Source organism: Schistocerca serialis, chromosome 9, assembly GCF_023864345.2.
Source record: "Schistocerca serialis cubense isolate TAMUIC-IGC-003099 chromosome 9, iqSchSeri2.2, whole genome shotgun sequence".
Lineage (NCBI taxonomy): Eukaryota > Metazoa > Arthropoda > Insecta > Orthoptera > Acrididae > Schistocerca > Schistocerca serialis.
Window position 1 is genome coordinate 434,116,552 of NC_064646.1, and position 26,146 is coordinate 434,142,697.

General features: G+C 45.7%; 1 protein-coding gene across 1 annotated transcript in view; it reads left to right on the top strand.

Moving 5' to 3' along the window:
* LOC126419685 (transmembrane protease serine 9-like) overlaps positions 1-5,192 on the top strand; it is a 47,874-nt gene extending 42,682 nt beyond the window's left edge. Inside the window, exon 4 of the mRNA XM_050086871.1 lies at positions 5,016-5,192. Within this exon, the coding sequence (XP_049942828.1) occupies positions 5,016-5,192 (177 nt within the window). The remainder of the gene's footprint in view (positions 1-5,015) is intronic.
* The last annotated feature ends 20,954 nt before the right edge of the window (positions 5,193-26,146 follow it).

The window sequence follows — 26,146 nt, forward strand, 5'->3', positions numbered from 1 at the left end:
TGTGTGATGTCCTTAGGTTAGGTAGGTTTAAGTAGTTCTAAGTCTAGGGGACTGATGACCTCAGATGTTAAGTTCCATAGTGCTTGGAGCCATTTTCACAAGGACTTAAGTCCAGGGAGTATGGTGGATGGCACAGTACTTTCTAGTCCCATCGACTGAACAGAGCGCCCGCGCGTTGTCATACAAAATGATGGGTAGGTTGCGCAGAAAGTGTCGCTTCTTCTATCGCAAAGCTGGTCGCAGGTGATGCTCCAAAAACGAACAGTAATACTGTGCATTGACGGTCTGCCGTGGAGGAGCGTAATGCGTTAGAATACCACCGTCACAGTCGTACACGATAATCACCATAAATTTTACCATACTGGGGCTGATTCCCCGCAGGCCTCTGGAAGGCGTTGATGATGGGTAGGTTGCGCAGAAAGTGTCTGTCGCTTCTTCTATCGCAAAGCTGGTCGCAGGTGATGCTCCAAAAACGAACAGTAATACTGTGCATTGACGGTCTGCCGTGGAGGAGCGTAATGCGTTAGAATACCACCGTCACAGTCGTACACGATAATCACCATAAATTTTACCATACTGGGGCTGATTCCCCGCAGGCCTCTGGAAGGCGTTGATGACACTGTCGTGCTGTACGACCTCTGGCACATTCACTCTTCATCCAACTCCGTTGCTCCTGTTTCGCAAACATAGTGACACCGTTACGTTAGGCCGCTCGCTCACAAGTGACGGTGTTTCCATCGACTGTGCGCACGCCGGTGACGTGGGACTGGCGAGTCCATTTTCTCGGAGGTAAGGTAGCTATCTCAACAACGTGTGCTATCAGCGACATTAGTAGATTCCATTTCATAGTGTTTCCACATCAGTGTTGCAACTATTTCTGTTCCAGCGTACGTATATTTTTCTTAGCCTGAAGGCTTAAGAAGAAGGTGGACTATTTTCTCTCGACGCAGATATCTCGCAATATCGCCACCAAAGTTCTGCAGGAGAGGTTCCCCTCAGCATTCATAATTCTTATTACGGAACGGTATTACTATGCTGAAATTGCTCTAGAAGGTACTAGAAACCTATCATTTTCCCGCGCAACTAGCACTCCTATCTACATTCTGCCACGTCAACCAGTGCGCCTTCCTGCCCGAGACGAAATGGTTCAAATGGCTCTGAGCACTATTGGACTTAACATCTGAGGTCATCTGTCCCCTAGACTTACAACTACTTAAACATAACTAACCTAAGGACATCACACACATACATGCTCGAGGCAGGATTCGAACCTGAGACCGTAGCAGCAGCTCAGCTCCTGACTGAAGCGCCTAGAACCTCTCGGTCACAGCGGCCGGCTGCCCGAAATGACTCAAGCCTTCTATACCGATTGTTCGAAGCATGCCTGGCCATTGCCTTCTGCATACTCTCATTTACATTTACTTTGATTAATAACGAACATACACTCCTGGAAATGGAAAAAAGAACACATTGACACCGGTGTGTCAGACCCACCATACTTGCTCCGGACACTGCGAGAGGGCTGTACAAGCAATGATCACACGCACGGCACAGCGGACACACCAGGAACCGCGGTGTTGGCCGTCGAATGGCGCTAGCTGCGCAGCATTTGTGCACCGCCGCCGTCAGTGTCAGCCAGTTTGCCGTGGCATACGGAGCTCCATCGCAGTCTTTAACACTGGTAGCATGCCGCGACAGCATGGACGTGAACCGTATGTGCAGTTGACGGACTTTGAGCGAGGGCGTATAGTGGGCATGCGGGAGGCCGGGTGGACGTACCGCCGAATTGCTCAACACGTGGGGCGTGAGGTCTCCACAGTACATCGATGTTGTCGCCAGTGGTCGGCGGAAGGTGCACGTGCCCGTCGACCTGGGACCGGACCGCAGCGATGCACGGATGCACGCCAAGACCGTAGGATCCTACGCAGTGCCGTAGGGGACCGCACCGCCACTTCCCAGAAAATTAGGGACACTGTTGCTCCTGGGGTATCGGCGTGGACTATTCGCAACCGTCTCCATGAAGCTGGGCTACGGTCCCGCACACCGTTAGGCCGTCTTCCGCTCACGCCCCAACATCGTGCAGCCCGCCTCCAGTGGTGTCGCGACAGGCGTGAATGGAGGGACGAATGGAGACGTGTCGTCTTCAGCGATGAGAGTCGCTTCTGCCTTGGTGCCAATGATGGTCGTATGCGTGTTTGGCGCCGTGCAGGTGAGCGCCACAATCAGGACTGCATACGACTGAGGCACACAGGGCCAACACCCGGCATTATGGTGTGGGGAGCGATCTCCTACACTGGCCGTACACCACTGGTGATCGTCGAGGGGACACTGAATAGTGCACGATACATCCAAACCGTCATCGAACCCATCGTTCTACCATTCCTAGACCGGCAAGGGAACTTGCTGTTCCAACAGGACAATGCACGTCCGCATGCATCCCGTGCCACCCAACGTGCTCTAGAAGGTGTAAGTCAACTACCCTGGCCAGCAAGATCTCCGGATCTGTCCCCCATTGAGCATGTTTGGGACTGGATGAAGCGTCGTCTCACGCGGTCTGCACGCCCAGCACGAACGCTGGTCCAACTGAGGCGCCAGGTGGAAATGGCATGGCAAACCGTTCCACAGGACTACATCCAGCATCTCTACGATCGTCTCCATGGGAGAATAGCAGCCTGCATTGCTGCGAAAGGTGGATATACACTGCACTAGTGCCGACATTGTGCATGCTCTGTTGCCTGTGTCTATGTGCCTGTGGTTCTGTCAGTGTGATCATGTGATGTATCTGACCCCAGGAATGTGTCAATAAAATTTCCCCTTCCTGGGACAATGAATTCACGGTGTTCTTATTTCAATTTCCAGGAGTGTATATTTATTCATGTCACCTTATGGGTGGCGAGAATTACTTTGCTTTAAATTTGGGTGAAACCCTTAATTTATTATTATTAAAATTACTATTGCAGCCTTTATATAAAATTGGAAAATAGAGTGGGTGTATTTATACACGACTACGTAAAGTAGTTGCTACTTTAAAAGGTGGGGCCATGAGGTGGACGTAAGGACACGGAAGGAAGAGATATACCCAAGGAGGGTGGAGGAGGAACTGTGTGCGGCTAGTTGTATACATTTAAAACTCTTCTGACACGAGTAAAATAAAGAAATAACATTTTAGAATACTGTTCGAATTTCGGGAACGTGCGTTGTTAATCGCGTGAAACGTGAACATTGGATGGTGGGCAGCCTACCGATTGACGTGAAAAGTGCGCGCCATGAGCTGTAGTGAGCACAAGACAGTCTGTCTGTGCCCTTCTACATCTGCTTCAACATCCATACTCTGCAAGCCACCTGGCGGTGTGTGGCGGAGGGTACTTTGAGTACCTCTATCGGTTGTCGCTTCTATTCCAGTCTCGTATTGTTCGTGGAAAGAAGGATTGTCGGTATGCCTCTGTGTGGGCTCTAATCTCTCTGATTTTATTCTCATGGTCTCTTCGCGAGATATACGTAGGAGGGAGCAATATAATGCTTGATTCCTCGGTGAAGGCATGTTCTCGAAACTTAAACAAAAGCCCGTACCGAGCTACTGAGCATCTCTCTTGCAGAGTCTTCCACTGGAGTTTATCTATCATCTCCGTAACGCTTTCGCAATTACTAAATGATCCTGTAACGAAGCGCGCTGCTCTCCGTTGGATCTTCTCTATCTCTTCTATCAATCCTATTTGTTACGGATCCCACACCGGTGAGCAGTATTCAAGCAGTTGGCGAACAAGTGTACTGTATGTAACCTACTTCGTTTGTTTCCGGACTGCATTTCCTTAGGATTCCTCCAATGAATCTCAGTCTGGCATCTGCTTTACCGACGAGTAATTTTATATGGTCATTCCACTTTAAATCACTCCTAATGCCTACTCCCAGATAATTTTGGAATTAACTGCTTCCAGTTGCTGACCTGCTATATTGTAGCTAAATGATAAGGGATCTTTCTTTCTTTGTATTCGCAGCACGTTGCACTTGTCTACATTGAGATTCAATTGCCATTCCCTGCACCATGCGTCAATTCGTTGCAGATCCTCCTGCATTTCAGTACAATTTTCCATTGTTAGAACCTCACGATATACTACAGCATCATTCGCAAAAAGCCTCAGTGAACTTCCGATGTCATCCACAAGGTCATTTATATACATTGTGAATAGCAACAGTCCTACGAGGCTCCCCTGCGGCACACCTGAAATCACTCTTACTTCGGAAGACTTCTCTCCATTGAGAATGACATGCTGCGTTCTGTTATCTAAGAACTCTTCAATCCAATCACACAATTGGTCTGATAGTCCACATGCTCTTACTTTGTTCATTAAACGACTGTGGGGAACTGTATCGAACGCCTTGCGGAAGTCAAGAAACACGGCATCTACCTGGGAACCCGTGTCTATGCCCCCTCTGAGTCTCGTGGACGAATAGCTCGAGCTGGGTTTCACACGACCGTCTTTTTCGAAACCCATGCTGATTCCTACAGAGTAGATTTCTAGTCTCCAGAAAAGTCATTATACTTGAACACAATACATGTTCCAAAATTCTACAACTGAACGACGTTAGAGATATAAGTCTATAGTTCTGCACATCTGTTCGACGTCCCTTCAAGAAAACGGGGATGACCTGTGCCCTTTTCCAATCCTTTGGAACGCTACGCTCTTCTAGAGACCTACGGTACACCGCTGCAAGAGGGGGGCCAAGTTCCTTCGCGTACTCTGTGTAAAACCGAACTGGTATCCCATCAGGACCAGCGGCCTTTCCTCTTTTGAGCGATTTTAATTGTTTTTCTATCCCTCTCTTTTCTATTTCGATATCTACCATTTTGTCGTCTGTGCGACAATCTAGAGAAGGAACTACAGTGCAGTCTTCCTCTGTGAAACAGCTTTGGAAAAAGGCATTTAATATTTCGGCCTTTAGTTTGTCATCCTCTGTTTCAGTACCATTTTGGTCACAGAGTGTCTGGACGTATTGTTTTGGTCCACCTGTGACAGGTGGGCGTGGTGTCGTGGGGCATGGGCTGCGCCAGCAGGTTCCCGGGCGTGTACGCGCGCCTCGACACGCAGCTGCCGTGGATGCTGCAGGTGATCGCCGGCGCGCCGCCGCAGCTGCCCAGCGTCGCACTGTGGGCCGCCTGCTTGCTGGCTGCGGTTCGCCTCTACCTGCCGTGACGGCGCTGCGTCCCACTCGCTCCAAATTGACGGCCGCCTTCACGGTGAAACAGCGCGCATCGTCCTTCTGGGTCACGACCGAACCTCAATCGTCTTCATGTTGACAATATGGACTGTTTCCACCTTCACATATATTAAACTCAGTCTGCGCTGCGCGTTTCTCACCAAAACTCTTTATCTGATGCCTTTTTACACTACTGGCCATTAAAATTGCTACACCAAGAAGAAATACAGATGATAAACGGGTATTCATTGGACAAATATATTATACTACAACTGACATGTGATTACATTTTCGCCAGCCGGAGTGGCCGTGCGGTTCTAGGCGTTACAGTCTCGAAACGAGCGACCGCTACGGTCGCAGGTTCGAATCCTGCCTCGGGCATGGATGTGTGTGATGTCCTTAGGTTAGTTGAGTTTAATTAGTTCTAAGTTCTAGGCGACTGATGACCTCAGAAGTTAAGTCGCATAGTGCTCAGAGCCTTTTGAACCATTTGATTACATTTCCACGCAACTTGGGTGCATAGATCCTGAGAAATCAGTACCCAGAACAACCACCTCTGGCCGTAATAACGGCCTTGATACGCCTACGCATTGAGTCAGGGCTTGGATGGCGTGTACAGCTACAGCTGCCCATGCAGCTTCAACACGATACCACTGTTCATCAAGAGTAGTAACTGGCGTATTGTGACGACCCAGTTGATCGGCCACCATTGACCATACGTTTTCAATTGGTGAGAGATCTGATGAATGTGCTGGCCAGGGCAGCAGTCGAACATTTCCTGTATCCATAAAGGACAGTAAAGGACCTGCAGGAATCGAATGAAGGGTAGAGCCACGGGTCGTAACACATCTGAAATGTAACGTCCACTGTTCAAAGTGCCGTCAATGCGAACGAGAGGTGACCGAGACGTGTAACCAATGCCACCCCATGTCATCACGCTGGGTGATACGCCAGTATGGCGATGACGAATACACGCTTCCAATGTGCGTTCACCGCGATGTCGCCAAACACAGATACACCTAGGTTCTTCGTTCAGTACACCACCGCAGGTGCTCCTATCTGTGATGCAGCGTCAAGGGTAACCGCAGCCATGGTCTCCGAGTTGATAGCGCATGCTGCCGCAAACGTCGTCGCACTGTTCGTGCAGATGGTTGTTGTCTTACAAATGTCCCCATCTGTTGACTCAGGGATCGAGACGTGGCTGCATGATCCGTTACAGCCACGCGGATAAGATGCCTGTCATCTCGACTGCTTGTGATACGAGACCGTTGGGATCCAACACGGCGTTCCGTAGTACCCTCCTGAACCCACCGATTCCATATTCTGCTAACAGTCATCTTATCTCGTCCAACGCGAGCACCAATGTCGCGATACGATAAACCGCAGTCGCGATAGGCTACAATCCGACCTTTATCAAAGTCGGAAACGTGATGGTACGCATTTCTCCTACTTACACGAGGCATCACAACAACGTTTCACCAGGAAACGCCGGTCAACTGCTGTTTGTGTATGAGTAATCGGTTGGAAACTTTCCTCATGTCAGCACGTTGTAGGTGTCGCCACCGGCGCCAAACTTGTATGAACGCTCTGAAAAGCTAATCATTTGCATGTCACAGCATCTTCTTCCTGTCTGTTAAATTTCGCGTCTGTAGCCCGTAATCTTCGTGGTGTAGCAATTTTAATGGCCAGTTGTGTATTAACTGACAAAGTGAACAATAGGCCCTGCCGAAGCAGGAACTAACTTTGCCACGTGGCTACAACCAACATTAAAATTACGCGGTTTTGTTATGTGTGGCCGAGGAAAGCATTTCAGACACACTGCTATTCAGAATCGACACGAAAAGGTCTCAGGAGGTGGTAAAAGAGCGTCAGTGAAATCACCCCTTCAATTGGGACCTTTATTCCCACACATTTCGCGGTCGGAAACAACATTTAGCAGTGCAGTGATGATACTCTTGACATCAGTTTATACTGCTGACACTCCCCGGCTGATTCAACCCTTGTCTAACTACACTGGTGGCCAAAATTAAAGCAACAAACCGGTACTGCCTAGTCTTGTTCTAATTCACGCTATTATCATACAAAATACAGATGTCCGCACAATCGTGTTCTGCACAGAAGATGGCATTCCGGTGAATGGACAGCCATGTCGACGATGACGGCAGGGCACCTACCAAACGGGATAGTGTCGACTGGGTAGTCCCACATCGACACCGCTGTGTATACCGTCACAAAGACGACGGATACCAGACTCTCTTCGGCGGAGCGCCAAGGATTGAAGCAGGGCAGTTGCAAACTGATGTGGCCTGAGGGCTTAATGTGAATTGTTCTGTATTTTTTCAGATGTGGTGACAATTTATAGAGATCGAGACAGCATCCGGAAGACCAGGCCAGGGCCGACCATATGTGGTATCAAAAAGAGAGGACCATTATTTATCGGTAAGGGCACGACAGAACCGAGTGCAAAGCAACTGGCATCTGACCTAGCAGCGTCCACTGGGCGTGTTGTATCGAGACATGCGGTGTACAGAAACCTTCGGGAAAGTAGCCTTTATCGTTGGAGACCTTCCGTATATGTACCTCTGATGCCCCTTCGCAGAAGGGAACGTCTAAAGTGGAGTCGTCAAAATGCCACCTGGACGGTCGAACAGTCGGCGAATGTTCTTTTCGCAGACGAGTCCCGACTTGGTCTGGAGAGTAATTCACGACGCATTCGCATCTGCAGGGAATGTCGAACACGATTTAGGAACCCAAACATTGTAGAAGGAGACCGATATCGATGAGGATTTTGGCCAGGGATTATGTTGATCCCTCGAACTCCTCTTCGTGAAATGTATCGCTAAGTCGGCAAGGTTTAACTTCTGTCAGGTATCGCGACGAGATCTTAGAACCTCATGTGCGGTTGTTGCAAGGTGGTGTGGTCCCAGACAGCGTACAGATTAGACGATAATACTCGACTTCATAGAGCACGGGTGGTTGATGTTTACATGGAAACGGAAAGTACTGCACGCATGGCGTGGCCTGCTCACTCTCCGGATTTGATTCCCATAGACCATGTCTGGGATGCGCTAGGAAGACAGATTACATCACGTCAGCATCCACCAATCACACTCCGAGGCTTGTGAGCAGCTCTGCAGGAAGTCATTTCCTCAACATCCGACTGATGACATCACTCACAGCAGCCTCGTCTTTTTCAAGCCTGTATTGCTGCCACAGGTAATCACACTCGATGCTGACCACATTAATCAGTTCAAATGGTTCAAATTTCTCTAAGCACTATGGGACTTAACATCTGAGGTCATCAATCCCCTAGACCTAGAACTACTTAAACCTAACTAACCTAAGGACATCACACACATCCATGCCCGAGGCAGGATTCAAACCTGCGACCGTAGCAGCAGCGCGGTTCCGGACTGAAGTGCCTAGAACCGCTCGGTCACAGAGGCCGTCCATTAGCCAATTGCTGGAATGTGTGTGCAAATCTGTTAAGTTGGAAAAAACGGAAAACATTTTTCTCTACCGCTATGCATGTTGTAGTTGTTCCGTGTTTTTTTTACATTTTTTCTACGTAACTATCGCCTATTTATACTGTCCTGTGGCAAAATAAACGCGACCTTGGAAAATTTCCGTTTGTTGCTTTAATTCCGAACACCAGTGTACATCGTGGGCCTGCAACCCCATTGAATTTGATCGAATTCCTTTGTGGTGCAACTTGACCGCAAGTTTTCCTCTGGTGTACAGGGTGGAACCACTACGGACCGTGCAAAACCATTCAACGAAATCTGAACGTGATTGGAAGCAAAAAAGGTTGTGTATGTTTTTCCAACTCTCCTGTTCCACCCCTCCGGAGACGTGATCACGGGAGGGGGGAGGGGAGAGGGTCTCCTATATTGACACGTGCATTGACATGCGAACTGGAAGGTGCTGGAGGGACTCATTGGCACTGCACGTCTTTGTTGAGCAGTTTAAAATTGTGCCTGTACAGAGATATTAAGTCATCCATCTGAATGGCGCTCCATTGCTACATCAGCGCCTGCCTGTCAGCGTGCAAAATCTAAGGTGTGTCGAAGAGGTTGCCTGCCCTCACATACTAGAGCAGTTGCAGAGCGCCACACAGCGCTTTGTAGTGTGAATAAAGAAGTTAGTAGCAGGTATTTCCAGCTGTATCATGAACAGTACAAAGAAGTACCAACTATACGAAAAATTCACACCTTTCTTCTCACAGAACTGAACTTCACTGCTGGCAAGGAAACTATGATAAAAATTATTCTGTCCATGCGATTTAGTTTTATAATGTGCCAAAACTAACGAGCCATATGCGAAGGGGATGGTATAGCGATGCATTCATCAAAACAGTTCCGATGCCCAACATCCAAGATAGCTGCAAGCGAACCCCAAGTACAGAAAACTTGCACTCTAACACCAGGTATGATCGCAGGACGTTATATCTAAAACACATGCAATATGGGCAACTCAAAATGAAACAATTAACACACACTTATTAAAAGAATTTACATGGAATGTAATACTCATCTTTGAGTATGACTACTACGTGGCACTTTACATGATGTCTCACACCCTAACCCAACCCAAAACTTTTAAAGAGAACTACCTCATCTACAAAAGTTCAGTTTGGAGGGCTGTATCTATTAGTTTATAAATCTGGCTCTAATTTGAAGACTCTTTGGACACTTGACACTTTGCCTTTGCTGTCTGAGAATCACTCGTTAACTGTGGTTGGCTGTAATGGTAGCAACATCCTTCCCCAGTACAAACCGTACAGATAGGCGAGGGTATTCCCTAGTAACAGTTCGCTTGTTGCTACTATCCATTTTGCTTCGATTGATAGGATTATTCCGCTACACTTTGCTTCAGTACCTGTTCGTCTATGTCGTTTGCATATGTTGTCGAGACTTCTCTCTGTACGTGTGGGAGTGTCTTCATCATCGTCTCCTTGTGTGTCATCGTTTGTCACAGTCCAGGGCTTGCTGCACAGCCGCCGTCGCCACCTCCACAGTCGTCATCCCCCCGTCGCAGCCGCCGCCGCTACTTCCGTCTCCTTGCCTCTGTCTTCATCGCCATTGCTGTCAACATCTTGTCCATCGTCGTCACCGCCACTCCCGCAGTCCACTCGCCGCCTCCGTCTTCGTCGCCGCCGCCACATCCATCTGCTTGTCGCTGCATCCGCACTATCCCTGACATACCCTATTCATCCCCACCATATCGGAGATATTCTCATCGTTCACTACTTCACCACAGCTCGTCACCGTCGTCCCAGTGCCGCTTCAGCGGTCGCTCACCGCAGTCAGTGCCGTTCATCACTGTCCGACATAATCGATCACCTCACAACGTCTGTTATCTATGCCTCTCTTCCTCTTGCTCCCACTGTCATTACATTGCTACTCTCCCAAATCTGTCGTCCCTCACCTACAGTAATCTCTTCCACCAAAGCAGTAACACGTACGTCTCTCTTACAGTCCCCGTTCCCAGTACTTCCTCTCGTTCGGCCACGACAGCAGCCACCACACTCATCACTGTCCCATGCGTATCAGCCTCCCGAGCAACCGATGCCTCACATGACATCACAAGCATCGTTTCCTCAAGCCTCACCGCACCAACCAACGCGTGCCATGCTGAGGGACCTGCACAACACCCAGGCAACTATCAACAACACATCCCACCACCCCTCTCCCACAATCATCCTTTGTCGGTATGCCTGTCGGCTATTATCAATGCCCGACCACCCGTCTTATCGTTCCTTTTTTGACGACTCTCTCGACCGTCAATACGGGTTGTATGTATCTGCCCTGCTACCCCCTGGAGTTCGCTTTCTTCGCCTCATTCAGCAACTTGATTTTCCACTCCCTGCAACCTTTAGAGTGAGCGAGAGCCAAACGCCACCTTGGCTCCAGGCTCAGGTTCGCGTTCACCTTGACCTCAGCTCGCTGCCAAAGGAGGTATACCGCTCGCGGTTTGTCGAACTTCGTTCGAAGTTCATTAATACGATCTTCATTTATACAGATGGCTCTAAGACTAATGACGGTGTTGGGTGTTCTTTTATTGTCGGGGCACACAGTTTCAAATACCGGCTCCATGGCCATTGTAAGGTCTTCACAGCCGAGCTATTTGCCCTCTATCAGGCTGTTCTTTACATCCGCCGCAACCGACATTCTGGTTATGTCATCTGCTCTGATTCCCTGAGCGCCATCCAGAGCCTCAGTGATCCGTATCCGGCTCACCCTATCGTGCACCGGATCCAACGCTCTTCAGCAGCTGGCGGACGACGGTTCTCCGGTTACCTTTATGTGGGTTCCTGGCCATGTCGGTAACCCTGGGAACGAAGCTGCAGATGCCGCGGCCAAGGCTGCGGTCCTCCAGCCTCGGACAACTTTTTGTTGTGTGCCTTCATCTGATTTTAGCAGGGTCATTTGTCAGCGCATTTTATCGCTGTGGCATGCCGATTGGTCTACACTTACTGCAAACAAGCTTCGGGCCTTGAAACTTCTCCCCACGGCTTGGACGACCTCTTCACGCCCTTCTCGGCGGCAGGAGGTCATTTTGGCTCGGTTACGGATTGGACACTCCCGGTTCAGTCACCGCCATCTGCTGACGGCTGCGCCGGCGCCGGCGCCGTTCTGTCCATGTGGGCAAGTGCTGACGGTACGCCACATTTTAACGTCCTGCCCGAATTTTAATACACTGCGCATTGATCTTGGCATGCCATGTACTCTGGATGAAATTTTAGTGGATGACCCAGGAGCAGCTGTTCGCGTTCTTCGTTTTATTTACTTGACAAACCTGTCTAAGGACATTTGATTATGCTGTTTTCTTTTAATCCCTTGCCTGTTAATGTGCCTTTTATAGTGTTGTCCTTCTCAGTTGCTGTTTTAACATTGTGCCTCGCAATGCATTCATAATTTAGTCTGGGCGCTAATGACCACTGTAGTTGTGCGCCATAAAACCACAAAAAAACAATCATCCTTCCTCACACAGCCATTAAAAAACGAATGAAACGGCAAAACACCAACATCTGTGTAGTGTCCGCGGTCCTGGAAGGGGTCGGCCACCCATCTTGACAAGTCTGTTGTGCGTACCCTCTAACTAGAAGGGGCCGTTATGACAGTCTGACTCACTCCCAAACAAGAAAAATAAAACTGGACCCAACGACACACAGCATATAGAACCTACTTCACCACCTCCAGCAGCTTCACCTATTACCAGTGGCTGCATTAGGTGTGGGCGTCGTCGGCGACTGCTGACGACCTCGCGCCTCTGGGGGCCTCGCAAAAAAGTTGTTGAAGCTGTTAAAATTTTAGCTACTTAGTTGTCCGTCTCTATGTCCGTACGAATGTAGTAGTATTTATCTCGGTCGTCTGGCAATATTATGACAGTTAAGCCTCATTACAAGATGCATTTAAGGTATACACCAATCCGGCAATCACTTAATAAAAGAAAGACTTCTGATTCATACTGCATAGTTGTCACAGTTGTCCGTCTCTATTTCCGTGCGAATGTAGTAGCATTTATCTAGGTGGTCTGGCAATATTATGACAGTTAAGCCCCATTACAAGATGCATTTAAGGTGTACGCCAATCCGGCAGAGCGACAAGCGTACAAGTTTGGGACTGCAGACTGGTTCTGTTAGACCTATTACATTACACGATTCGCGCAGGATATACCTGTCGCGAATCAGCGCGTGTGCACTAGACGCCAGTGACGCATAGAACTCGAAGGAGACTTTTGTTGTAAAGTCGTTCATACAGACTAAAAAGTTTTGTAAAATGAATTTGATAATTTATACTTAGAGAGGAAGCAGATTGCCATATTAAAGACAAATGCATGTTAAACGGAAAATAAACTTACTTTTCTTTATAGCATATTCACAGACCGCTTGATATGCTCTGTGGAAGAGTCAATACAGCCAGGAGCATTGTCTTGGGCAGTCTCTGAAACCAGTCCCACCAGGTGACACTTCACTCTTTTTCCAAGTTATTGAATTGGTACAGGTGAACACGTCTTTTATCTCTGAAGGTGTGTTTGTACCAACTTCAGCCATACACAACAGTATCCGCACACCCGCAAAAACATACGTTTTTCATATTAGGTGCATTGTGCTGCCATCTAATGCCAAGTACTCCATATCAGCGATCTCAGTAGTCATTAGACATCGTGAGAGAGCAGAGTGGGGCGCTCCGCGAAACTCACGGACTTCGAACGTGGTCAGGTGATTGGGTGTCACTTGTGTCATACGTGTGCACGCGAGATTTCCACACTTCTAAACATCCCAAGGTCCATGTGATCCTAGGTACTAGGATACGATGGTAAAATGAAAGTGTGAAGGGACACGTACAGCACAAAAATGTGTAGGCAGACCGCGTCTGTTGTCTGACAGACAGCCGGCCGATGTGGCCGAGCCGTTCTAGGTGCTTCAGTCCGGAACCGCGCTGCTGCTACGGTCGCAGGTTCGAATCCTGCCTCGGGCATGGATGTGTGTGATGTCCTTGGGTTAGTTATGTTTAAGCAGTTCTAAGTCTAGGGGACTGATGACCTCAGATGTTAAGTCCCATAGTGCTTAGAGCCATTTGAACCATTTAGACTGCCGACAGTTGAAGATGGTAGTAATGTGTAGTAAGCAGACATCTATCCAGACCAACACAGGAATTACAAACTGCATCGGAATCCACTACAAGTACTATGACACTTAGGTGGGAGGTGAGAAAACTTGGATTTCATTGTTGAGCGGCTGCTCATAAGCCACACATCACGCCGGTAAATGCCAAACGACGGAAAAACGATGTGTGGAGTGGTGGCTAATCACGGTACACAATGTGGCGATCCGATGGCAGGGTGTGGGTATGGCGAATGCTCGCTGAACCTCATCTGCCAACAGTAAAATTCGGAGGCGGTGGAGTTATGGTGTGGTCGTGTTTTTCATGGCGGGGAATTGCATTCCTTGTTGTTTTGCGTGGCACTATCACAGCACAGGCCTACATTGATGTTTTAAGTACCTTTTTGCTTCCCACTGTTGAAGAGCAATTCGGGGACGGCGATTGTATCTTTCAATGCTATCCAGCACCTGTTCATAATGCACGGCGGAGTGGTTGCACAACAATAACGTCCCTGTAATTAACTGGCCTGCACAGAGTCCTGACCTGATTCCTAGAGAACACCTTCGGGATGTCTTCGAACGCCGACCTCCTGCCAGGCCTCTCCGACCGACATCGATACCTCTCCTCAGTGCAGCACTCCGTGAAGAATTGGCTCCAATCCCCAAGAAACCTTCCAGCACCTAATTGAACGTAGTCTTCGAGAATGGAAACTGTCGTCAAGACTAAGGGTGGGCCAACACCATACTGGATTCCAGCATTACCTATGGAGGGCTCCACGAACTTGTAATTTTCAGCCAGGTGTCCGGTTTCTTTTGATCTCATAGTGTTCATACTAAAGGAACCCCATAAGTCAGTATACAAATACATTTCTTGGTGTATTTATTTGGCTGCTATCATACATGACAGAATTAAAAAAAAAATTCTGCCATGTATGTTAATCGCACAGCCTCTTCTCTGTATACTACGACATTGAGTACTTTAAGTACCCTGCTGTACTTACCAACGTACGTAGCACAAAATGTTTTTAGATCATCATGTCTGGAGAACCATGAACAGACAGAGACGTAAGAACAACTAGGAGTCCTGTGCGCCAAAACGGAAAAGAAAGACTGAGACGATTATATCCAACCAAGCAATGAGTTCGCGTTTGATGAAAGTTCTTAAGAAAACTACAGGCGTAACTGCTCCAGTGGCCTTCAATGAAGCTCTCATACAAGCGTCTGTAGTTTCTGAAACAGAACCGGCTTCAGGGTCGAATGAATCTGTTACTCTTTCCGATACAGCGTCAGAGTTGGGTGAAGCTGCTGCGATCTGTGATTGTGAGCCTAATAAAGACTACAAAAAGTGATAATCTAGAGCAAACCGTTCATATAAGGGAGTCATTTACAGAATTAAGATCTGTGAAAGTGGGTAGTTCCAGTAACAGATTTGCAGAATCATTATTTAATTCAAAATGGTTCCCAACAAAACTTAGAAAAACCTGATGAATGTTAACCCCCAAGGATGCGAATTTAGAAGACCTTTTACTAAATTTCATTTTACTAGAAAATTGAGTAACAGCAAGAAGCAACATCGCAGATGGTTTGCTTACTCCATATCTCAAGACAAAGTTTGTCTCTTTCCATGTCGATTTTTTTCACATTTGCAGACACAGATGGTAAAAGAAGGATGTTGTGACTGGAAAGATCTGAGTAGGATATTGGAAAGGGATGAAAAAAGTCAAGGACACATGGAGTGCATCATTAGATGGATGGAGTTCTGTAAAGGAATCAAATACCGAAAAACAACAGATAAGGAAAACGAGAGGTTGATTAGAGAATCACAAAAGTATTGGCATAACTTGTTTAAAAGATTGATCGATATTATAAAATACTTAGTTTCACATAATCTTGCGTTTAGAGGACGTCTCTCATCCCTTAACCTGAACGATAGCGGAAACAGTGGAAATTCTATAGACCTATTTAAATTGTTATCCAAATATGATCTAACAGTAAAAGAGCACTTACAACGAATTTACGAAAAGCAACTTTGTGAGCATTATCTGAGCCATGACATACAAAACGAGTTAAATACATTAACGTTCAAATCTGTTATCAACGAAATAAACAGAGTCAAACAAGCAAAATATTATGCCTTCATGGTCGATTGTACCAGGGATTTGAGCCTTTTGGAGCAAATTTCAATACCATCATGAAAGCTGCTAATTCTTGCAAATAAGCCGATATTGTTAACAAGAAACGTCAGTTAAAAACATATATATTGAGAGTCCAATGTCAGAATATCCCGAGTAATGAACAGGGGTCGACAAGAGGTTCGCGAACTTACAACACTTACTGCCGAACCGCCCGTTTCTGAGCCAAAAATATCCTTTGAGAATGGGAAGAGTTACCCCAAAATGTAACACCAAATGTCATAAGCGAATAAAAAGAAGAAAAGTAGATTACTTTTCGTGTCGAACTATCAAATAATTCAGATACAGTTTGAATAGTAAAAATGGCAGCATTAATTCTTTGAACAAGATCCTGAAGGTGGGCTATCCACGAGAGTTTAATATCTATCTGAATACCCAGAAATTTGAACCGTCCAGTTTCCCAAATCATATGCCCATGCTGCGAAATTAAAACGTCGGGTTTTGTTGAGTGTGTGTTAATACCTATATTTACTCAAGAATTGGAGCAGTCTATTCCATCAATCACATCGTTGTCCATAATCACTTTGCTGTTTCTTTAGCAGTTTCCTTCCACGCAGAAGTTGCAGTTTGATAGTAGGTAGTCGTACGACTCAACTTTGTGAAAAATCCCTGAAAAATCTTGCATTATGTCCAAATCGGAACCGTAAAGTCATCTACATTATGCTTTTACAATATTCCAGGCAACTCTTCCATCAGAACACTCATTTTAACGTCGGCTGATTTCGCTTTGTGCAGTATATCTACAGGATCTTTAAGGTTCCTCTAAATGGTTTCCAGTGCATCGTTGCCGGTTTTTGCCAATACTCCTCATGCTGTTACATTGTCGTTCCCGTAGAGGGGATTAGGTAGCTTCACCATACCGCCATATCTCACAGACATTTACTATGTAAATAACAGATAAATGATTCAATGATGTCCTTCTTTAATTCCTGCTTGAAGCCAAAACGCGAAATAACGCAGAATAAGATCAACACGCCCCGCGGGGTAGCCGCAATGTCTAGGGCGTCTTGCTATGGTTCGCGCGGCTGTCCCCGTCGGAGGTTCGAGTCCACCCTCGGGCGTGGATGTGTGTGTTGTCCTTAGCATAAGTTAGTTTTAGTTAGATTAAGCAGTGTCTAATCCTAGGAACCGATCACCTCAGCAGTTTGGCCCCATAGAAACTTACCACAAATTTCCAAAACCGACACTACCTGCAACAACAGTCATGCATGTGTGAGAGTGTGTGTGTTTCAGCTTTGGTTTTGGCACTTAATGTTGCCATTTGATTGAATAAGTAGATACCGTCACTGGGATGAGACTCCATATCAATGGTATAAAAAAATAGCGAACCACACCTGGTTATGTGAGCAACAGGAGTATATGTATAATTGTTATTTATATATAAAATAATGAAAAATGGATTAATATTGAAAAGATGCAGGCCTTATCTAAAGCAGCCCCAATTCTATACTCATCGAGAAAACAACAGACTACTTGAGTCTCGTCTTCTAAAAAATAAGTTACAGATAGATGCCTACATCTATATCTCAAGCCTTACAAACTGCAGACCACGTGATTGCTAACTTGAAGTTCCTGAGCTGGTTCGGCATCCCTGGGGTGACATGTATGCCTTGCTTCTTTGCCCGTTTATGCCTAAGCTGCTGCACTACTGATTATAACGTGCTGTGCCTGCAACCTAGGATGAGGCGTTGCCTTACTATCTACCGTTAACAGAGCATAGATACCTATAGCGCCTGGCGCCTGGTGCCTGAACAGAGCAAGTTGGCGCAGCGGTTAGCTCATTGGACTCGCATTCGGGAGGCCATCCTGATTTAGGATTTCCGTGATTTCCCTAAATCGCCTCAGGCAAATCCCAGGATGGTTCCTTTGAAAGAGTACCGCAGATTTCCTTCCCCAGCCTTCCCTAATCAAGCTTGTGCTCAGTCTTCAACGACCTAGTTATCGACGGTACGTCGAACACTAATCTCCTCCTGCTGACACTGAGACCTGGTGCTCAAGGAAGGCAGGATCAGTTACGATTGTGGACGGGGCCGTAAGCAGTTACTATTGTTTGGCTTTTCTGTTAATCACACACAATTTATTTAAAATCAACAACAAATTAAAATAATGGCAATAAATTCAGAATTGTTTCACAGCTAAAGGCCTTAATGGCAATAAATTAGAAATTGATTAAACCTGCTGCAACTTACAATTACAGTTATTAAAATATAAAAGACAAGTGACCAAGGTCTTAAAGCTCGCTGCAAAAATACAATCGACAAACTAAATTTTTAAGACAAATAACGACACTCACGGCTGAAGACCTACATGGTAATAAATTAAGAATTGTTTAACATGTTACAACTTACAAACTACAGTTACTAAAATATTGAAAGCAAATCACCAAGCTCTTAAAGGTTAACTGCTAAAATACAATTGGCACATTACAATTTTACGACAAGTAGCGACAGTCACGGCTTAAGGCCTTTAACGCCAAGAACGGCAATTATTAAACAAATTTAACAAACATGCTGTCAACATCAAGGCAAGATCAAAAGTTAATTTAAAAGACAGGCAACTGATCACCAAACAGGTGAGACATAATGATAATAAACTTGGTAGCACAACTGTTTAAACTTGCTGTAACGCCAAGAGTGGCTATTATATTTTTTAAAAATTTATAAACGTACAATAAAACAGCAAGGTTAATTCAAAAGGACAAGCAACTGGTCACCAAACACGTGAGACAAATGATGGTAACTTGATAATACAATAATAAAATAATAACACAAAAATAAAACACAAGGGCTAGTCAAAGACGGTGCTCCAGGAATCGACCTCTGAGTAGGTCAGGCCAAAAACACTTTCGCCAGCGATGAGAAAGGCAGCCGAGAGCTGCATTCACTTCACAAAATGGTAACTCAGACTAGTGGCAGTCTAACGAATGACTAATGGTAATCTGTTGAAGCTGCCTAACACCCGATAACCGATGCAACGATGGAACGCCACGCCAAAGCCGGAACCGGCAGTCAGCACTACGTCTTCAGAATGCCGTTTTTAGAGCGTCTGAAAGGAGAAAGGAACCACTACTACCAGACTAGAAGAACCGCCAACCGACCTACAAATCAAGGAAACTGTCAAAACTACACGCCTTACCGGACAGCAGCGGCAAGGCGAGGAAACGTACACTGCCGTTACATACACTAACCTCCAGGGCAGGTCACTGGGGCGTTAGCTTCCAGCAGGCAGCAAAAATACCGCTGGCTGTACTTAACAAATGGTAACGCATAGAATGCAGCAACTAATAACAAGAAGTCGAGGAAAGCTAATCAGATCCGGCTTCCCCAAGCACTGCACTCGCTACTCTTCGCCTCGGCGACATTGCGAGCAGCAACACGAACCCAAACCACGGGAGAATCGCCAGATCTCACAATGGTGGAAGTTCCACTGCTAGAATTAGAATCCACTCAACTTAAAGCTTGTTGGATCCGGTCAGCGACTAGGTCGTGTACCCTCGCGACCACAGCTCTTCCATCCGACAGTATATGCGTGCTGCCAGTGGTCCCAGCCTGTTGTCGCACTGCCCTCTTGGCTCCTCCGGAGTCCCCAACCGAAATCCTCACTCACACGACCCGGAAGAACAACGATATCACACCAAAGATAGGGCCACAGTTACTACATATCGATAACGCCGCTGCTGCCACTAGCGAACAGGCAACGCATGTGGAACCAAGTGGCGCCAGTCAACACAAGAGAAGACAAACACCCGCAACCGTGTCAACTAAACAACACAGTCTGAACTCCAACAGAGGACGGAAACCTACAGCAGCACCAAAGTGAGCCGCACCACGGCTCAGACACCTGACGCATCATGCCTGACGCCTAACACTTGACACCAGACGGTTGATACCCAGCGACTGACGCCTGTCAGCCCTGCAAGAAACTGACACACCTGTACACACGATAGTGCAAGTGAGCTGTGGGTTTACGATTAGACTGCAGGTAGAAACATATTAAGAAGGAAAGACTGGGAAATCACGTGATCAGATTTTTCATTTTTAGAGTACAGAAGTGGGCTTCTGTGGTAGTGGAAAGTATTAACATGTCTTCCTCCAATGTACTAAACATGCCTCAGCTTAGAACATTGACGATCTTGTTACAGATGGTAGTATAAATTCTGCCAAACGTGGTACGCTTCTTAATGGGAAGAATACACAGGGTGTTTCAAAAATGACCGGTATATTTGAAACGGCAATAAAAACTAAACGAGCAGCGATAGAAATACACCGTTTGTTGCAATATGCTTGGGACAACAGTACATTTTCAGGCAGACAAACTTTCGAAATTACAGTAGTTAGAATTTTCAACAACAGATGGCGCTGCAAGTGATGTGAAAGATATAGAAGACAACGCAGTCTGTGGGTGCGCCATTCTGTACGTCGTCTTTCTGCTGTAAGCGTGTGCTGCTCACAACGTGCAAGTGTGCTGTAGACAACATGGTTTATTCCTTAGAACAGAGGATTTTTCTGGTGTTGGAATTCCACCGCCTAGAACACAGTGTTGTTGCAACAAGACGAAGTTTTCAACGGAGGTTTAATGTAACCAAAGGACCGAAAAGCGATACAATAAAGGATCTGTTTGAAAAATTTCAACGGACTGGGAACGTGACGGATGAACGCACTGGAAAGGTAGGGCGACCGCGTATGGCAACCACAGAGGGCAACGCGCAGCTAGTGCAGCAGGTGCAACAAAATTCAAACGCGGCAACCCCTCAGCGCCGCTACCATTGCTGCACGAGAGACATTCGCTAAGGATATAGTGCACAGGATTGATGACGGCGATATGCATGTGGGCAGCATTTGGTTTACTGACGAAGCTTATTTTTACCTGGACGGCTTCGTCAATAAACAGAACTGGCGCATATGGGGAACCGAAAAGCCCCATGTTGCAGTCCCATCGTCCCTGCATCCTCAAAATGTACTGGTCTTGGCCGCCATTTCTTCCAAAGGAATCATTGGCCCATTTTTCAGATCCGAAACGATTACTGCATCACGCTATCTGGACATTCTTCGTGAATTTGTGGCGGTACAAACTGCCTTAGACGACACTGCGAACACCTCGTGGTTTATGCAAGATGGTGCCCGGCCACATTGCACGGCCGACGTCTTTAATTTCCTGAATGAATATTTCGATGATCGTGTGATTGCTTTGGGCTATCCGAAACATACAGGAGGTGGCGTGGATTGGCCTCCCTATTCGCCAGACATGAACCCCTGTGACTTCTTTCTGTGGGGACACTTGAAAGACCAGGTGTACCGCCAGAACCCAGAAACAATTGAACAGCTGAAGCAGTACATCTCATCTGCATGTGAAGCCATTCCGCCAGACACGTTGTCAAAGGTTTCGGGTAATTTCATTCAGAGACTACGCCATATTATTGCTACGCATGGTGGATATGTGGAAAATATCGTACTATAGAGTTTCCCAGACCGCAGCGCCATCTGTTGTTGAAAATTGTAACTACTGTAATTTCGAAAGTTTGTCTGCCTGAAAATGTACTGTTGTCCCAAGCATATTGCAACAAACGGTGTATTTCTAACGCTGCTCGTTTAGTTTTTATTGCCGTTTCAAATATACCGGTCATTTTTGAAACACCCTGTAAGAGTGCTTGCACTGCTTACAGAACCGTTTTCCGTTCACATTATGATTATCAAAATCTATGATCAAGCAGACAGTCAGGAGGAAGCAGAGAAAAGGCAGTCTGTAATGTTAAAAAGGAGACGTGTAATTACTTAAATATTATCTACAGAGTACATTTCTACAAGTTCGTCACTGTGAGATGTGGCGTTAATGCGAAGCTACCTTTTCTCTCACACAAGGACAGCACGATAGCTTGAGGAATACCGGAAAATATAGCTAAGGAATCACTCGAAGGCACTTGAAACTAAGTCTTTAATTATGTTTATCATTTAAACACTGACGTACAGAATTTTCCCTGACAAAGACAACTCAGACTTAACCTATTCATTTATTACCCACAATATACAAGCCCAACGCAATCTACTTGCTATATATTGACAATTTGACTTCCAATAATTAACACAAAAGAATGGCCCTGAATTGCAAGAAATCCTAACAATAAAAGAAACCCAAAAAGTATGAAATGAAAGAAATATGAAACTACCTCCAACTCTTTTAATTGCCTAAACTCATTTCAGTCACGGATAGCGATAGTGGAAACCCCCATTCTTCTTTATAAGTCAATTACTTCACAGAAGAACAGAAGATCTTCATAACACGAACTACAGCAATTACAGCAAGTAGCAGCAACATCCAGCTAAATAAAAGGATTCTAACTATTATAGACTCTAAATACTAGGAGGCATTTGGTTAGGAAAATAAAGATTTTGTTGAAGAGCAAAGAATGTATTTAGGAAATTTTACCTTATTCATGTGACATCCAGTTTCAAAAATTATATAGTTTTTAATAATTCCACTGCCCAAACATTGTCAACCATTATCATATCTTTCCTTGCATATTTTCTTGTGAGAAATTCCATCTCACTTTACACTGCGTGTCCTACCAACGCAGAGTCTTCACTAAGGAAAACGTGTCCACACACTTCCCTATCCACTCGCTAACTGCTAGTCCGTCCAACCACAGAATCTTTTGTCGAGTTCGCAAAGCGCTGTCAGCGATATTAACACTGTCTATAGCACTGACAAAATACAAACAGGTTACTTACACACTGTACTGCATAAAGCAGAATTAGCCGACGTTAAAATGGGTGATCTAATGGAAGAGCTGCGTAGAATACTGCAACAGGTTAATGTAAATGGTGGCTATCGTTTGGATTTGGACAGAACACAATATTATGCCGAGGTTCTTAACACAGTGGAGATGTGCGGTTACCTCATATCGAACTACAACTTCTGCATGGAGGGAAATTGCCCGGAAAACAGAATTGTCATTGTCGGCAACGACATGACAGATGGAATAGATTGCTTAACGTGGCTGACCTGAATTGATAAATGTGTATAATAAATTTATAGGTCAAATAGATAGTCCGGAAGTAAACAGAGTTACTGATAACCGCCTTATAGTTTTTGTAATGTGCCTCGCCAGGTGACTACGAGAAATTTTTAAGTCTTGCCCGACTAAGTATCATGCTACTACCAGCTGCAGGCTAAAATAGCCAACTACAGAATGGGTCATGAGTTTGAGCCTGTGCAAAACTACTCATGTGTGTTAGACTCTGACAAACAGGATTTACATGTGCTCCACTGCACCCTGGGTCAATCACGTCCAAGTGGTGTCAGCTAGCTATTAACTTACAGAACAGCTGATGTCTGCTTTTTTAACAACCTTCTGCTGTTTGTCTACAGTGGGAACAAAAATACCAGAAAATTAACTGATGTACGAATAACCCTTCCTGACACGCAAGATAGAAGAAAGCTTATATATTATGCTTTGCCGGCATACAGTTCATTATCTATCTGTAAACTACATGGAGATTTTTAATACCGACACCAACAAAGACAAGAAAGTATTACACGGAAATGCCATATTAAAGCACGGGAAACATATTTCATTCAGCCCAGGACATTATTCCCCACAATACCATCAGATATAGATATCACCGAATTAGGACTGGTGCCCACAGTGTTATTCCGAAAGTCCTAAGAGTTAATTTTGCCGGAAGTGAAGAGTATAAATGCAAATGGAAAAGTAACAAACTATTGCAGATGTGCCGTTAAGGCTTACATATTGCCTTACACACTATGTATGGCGAAATACGGCTACGTCTAGGGAACAGGAAATTCGCATTAGCAAACAGTTTGACACCACTACCGGTATATGCCACTATTATGACGTAAACTGGTAGGCTTGCAAAAGAGCTATATATACAGCCATCCGCCCGAACTTTATGATGTATTGTACGTCTGGGGCCACTGTGTCAGCTGTATGGTATTATTGTTCATCACTAATACAGCTGCAGCTCCACCTTCCTGCTCAAGTCAAATCGTTTACAACACAAGAGAACTGGACGACAGAAGACAATTTAATGTCACTCAGTTATAGCAGGTTCCACTCATCGTATACGAGCACCCCGTCCGGTATTGTGTCTGCAACACGCGTATGCTGTGACTCTGTCCGTTCTGCTAGCACTGGAACGGAAGTCCCTCTGCTGTTTGTCTACTGTCGTGCAGCTAGGTGATGAACTATTTTATCTCTGCATACAGCTATAATGAGCTACTCTGAAGCGCTATGTTTAGGGGAAGCGTTGTTCGGCACAGTACCGTCGGTGGTACGGTCTGTCCGTCACTGTTTGATTCTCTGTTACACAAATCGCTGAATTTACCATTAAATTATCCCATTACGTTATAAAAAAATGAGCGTATGGCATCGTTGGCCGGGTAAGTTTGGCCGCCGAGTGCAAGTCTTATTTCAGTCGACGCCACATTGGGCAACTTGCGTGCCATGAAGAGAATGAAATGATGAGGACAACACAACACCCAGTTCACGTGCGGAGAAAAATCTCCAACCCAGCCTGGAATCGAACCCGGGGCTGCTTCACGGGAGGCAAGCACCTTACTACCCAGCTAAGCACTCGGATATTACGTTATTCTTCGCCTATATTTTCTGCAGAATGTGCTATGACGCCATTAATTTATACATAGCGCACGTATTCATCACGAAATTACGCTATAAATCTGCATTAACGGTTCTAGCCGGCTTCAGTAGTTCTATAAAGTTTTTCCAGTGTAGAGCATAATGTTCTGTTGGAGGCGACATCTCGCATGTACAGCGACATCTAATGTTACACTACACGATAAGACAGCTAGGGTTGACTGCTTAAGGACGGTGACGTCCAGTTGTAGAGTGAAACTACTACAATGTATCATACATGTGAAACCACAAGCCCGGGACCGGGCAGCGTTGTTGGTACCCACCCTATAGGTTTTGCAAAGTGATCGCCCAAGTCACTGAACATGGTGTTACTTGGCTGGAGACCACGACAGAATTGATCGTCTGTTTGATCCCTGTACAACACTATTATTGTATATACTTGATGACTTTACAACTACTCTAATATGGAATATAATTATGCCAATTATTGCTGATTCCGCACCGCTATTGCCCCTGTAATCATCTTATTTCGTCTCTGTTTTACATGTATTACGTCGTCGATATCTTCGTCTCTGCAAACCGGCACTGTCATGTTGCTACATTGTTATGTTGCGGTACAGCCATTTAGTTCGAGCTTTGCTTATTGGAAGTCCTAACGTGGACGATGTTCTTGAGGGCTTGATATTAAGCGTATATTCCAGCTGATGTAGCATCGTGGGCTAGTAGACTCTCTAACGCTATTTCCGGCCGTGATCCACAAATTTTTTTAGAACACAACGATTTCGACAGTTACACATCGGTACATTCTAATGAAAGCATCATTTCAGTACAAGATGTGGCATTTGTTTTGATTTTATAGTTATGGAGGGTAGGCATACAGAGTCTTGCCTTAGCTTTATTATTATGTCTGTTTGTGTCTGCAAGACGTACGAAATCAAATTTTCTTAAAGATTTTGTTTATATTACGGCAGACACGTATTTTAATAAGTTAAACGGACAATTTAGATGCGGCAGTATGTAATTTGTGCTTGCAAAGTGTGAGGCGTCTCGAAATGAGCCGGCCGCTGTGGCCGAGCGGTTCTAGGCGCTTTAGTCCGGAACCGCGCTGCTGCTACAGTCGCAGGTTCAAATCCTGCCTCGTGCATGGATGTGTGTGATGTCCTTAGGTTAGTTAGGTTTAAGTAGTTTTAAGTTATAGGGGACTGATGACCTCAGCAGTTAAGTCCCATAGTGCTCAGAGCCATTTGAATTTCGTCTCGCAATGTATCGTACGCAGTTTTTTCCAGACATCGAATCCGACGTTGCCTTTGGAAATGTCGCTTTCCCACTGTTTCCGTCTTTCGTCGTGTATTTAACCGCTGTACATGTTCTTGTGCCGCTTAAGTAATATTTTTGGTAATAAAAAACACCTTCCCCTCTCCTACCTTTCCTAATAAGACAATTGTGTTGCTTATGTGTGTTTGTGGTGTTGTTGATGATTACAGAATTTTATTTTTGCAAACCTTTTTTTCTGGAAATGCAACTGCAAAGATTAAAACC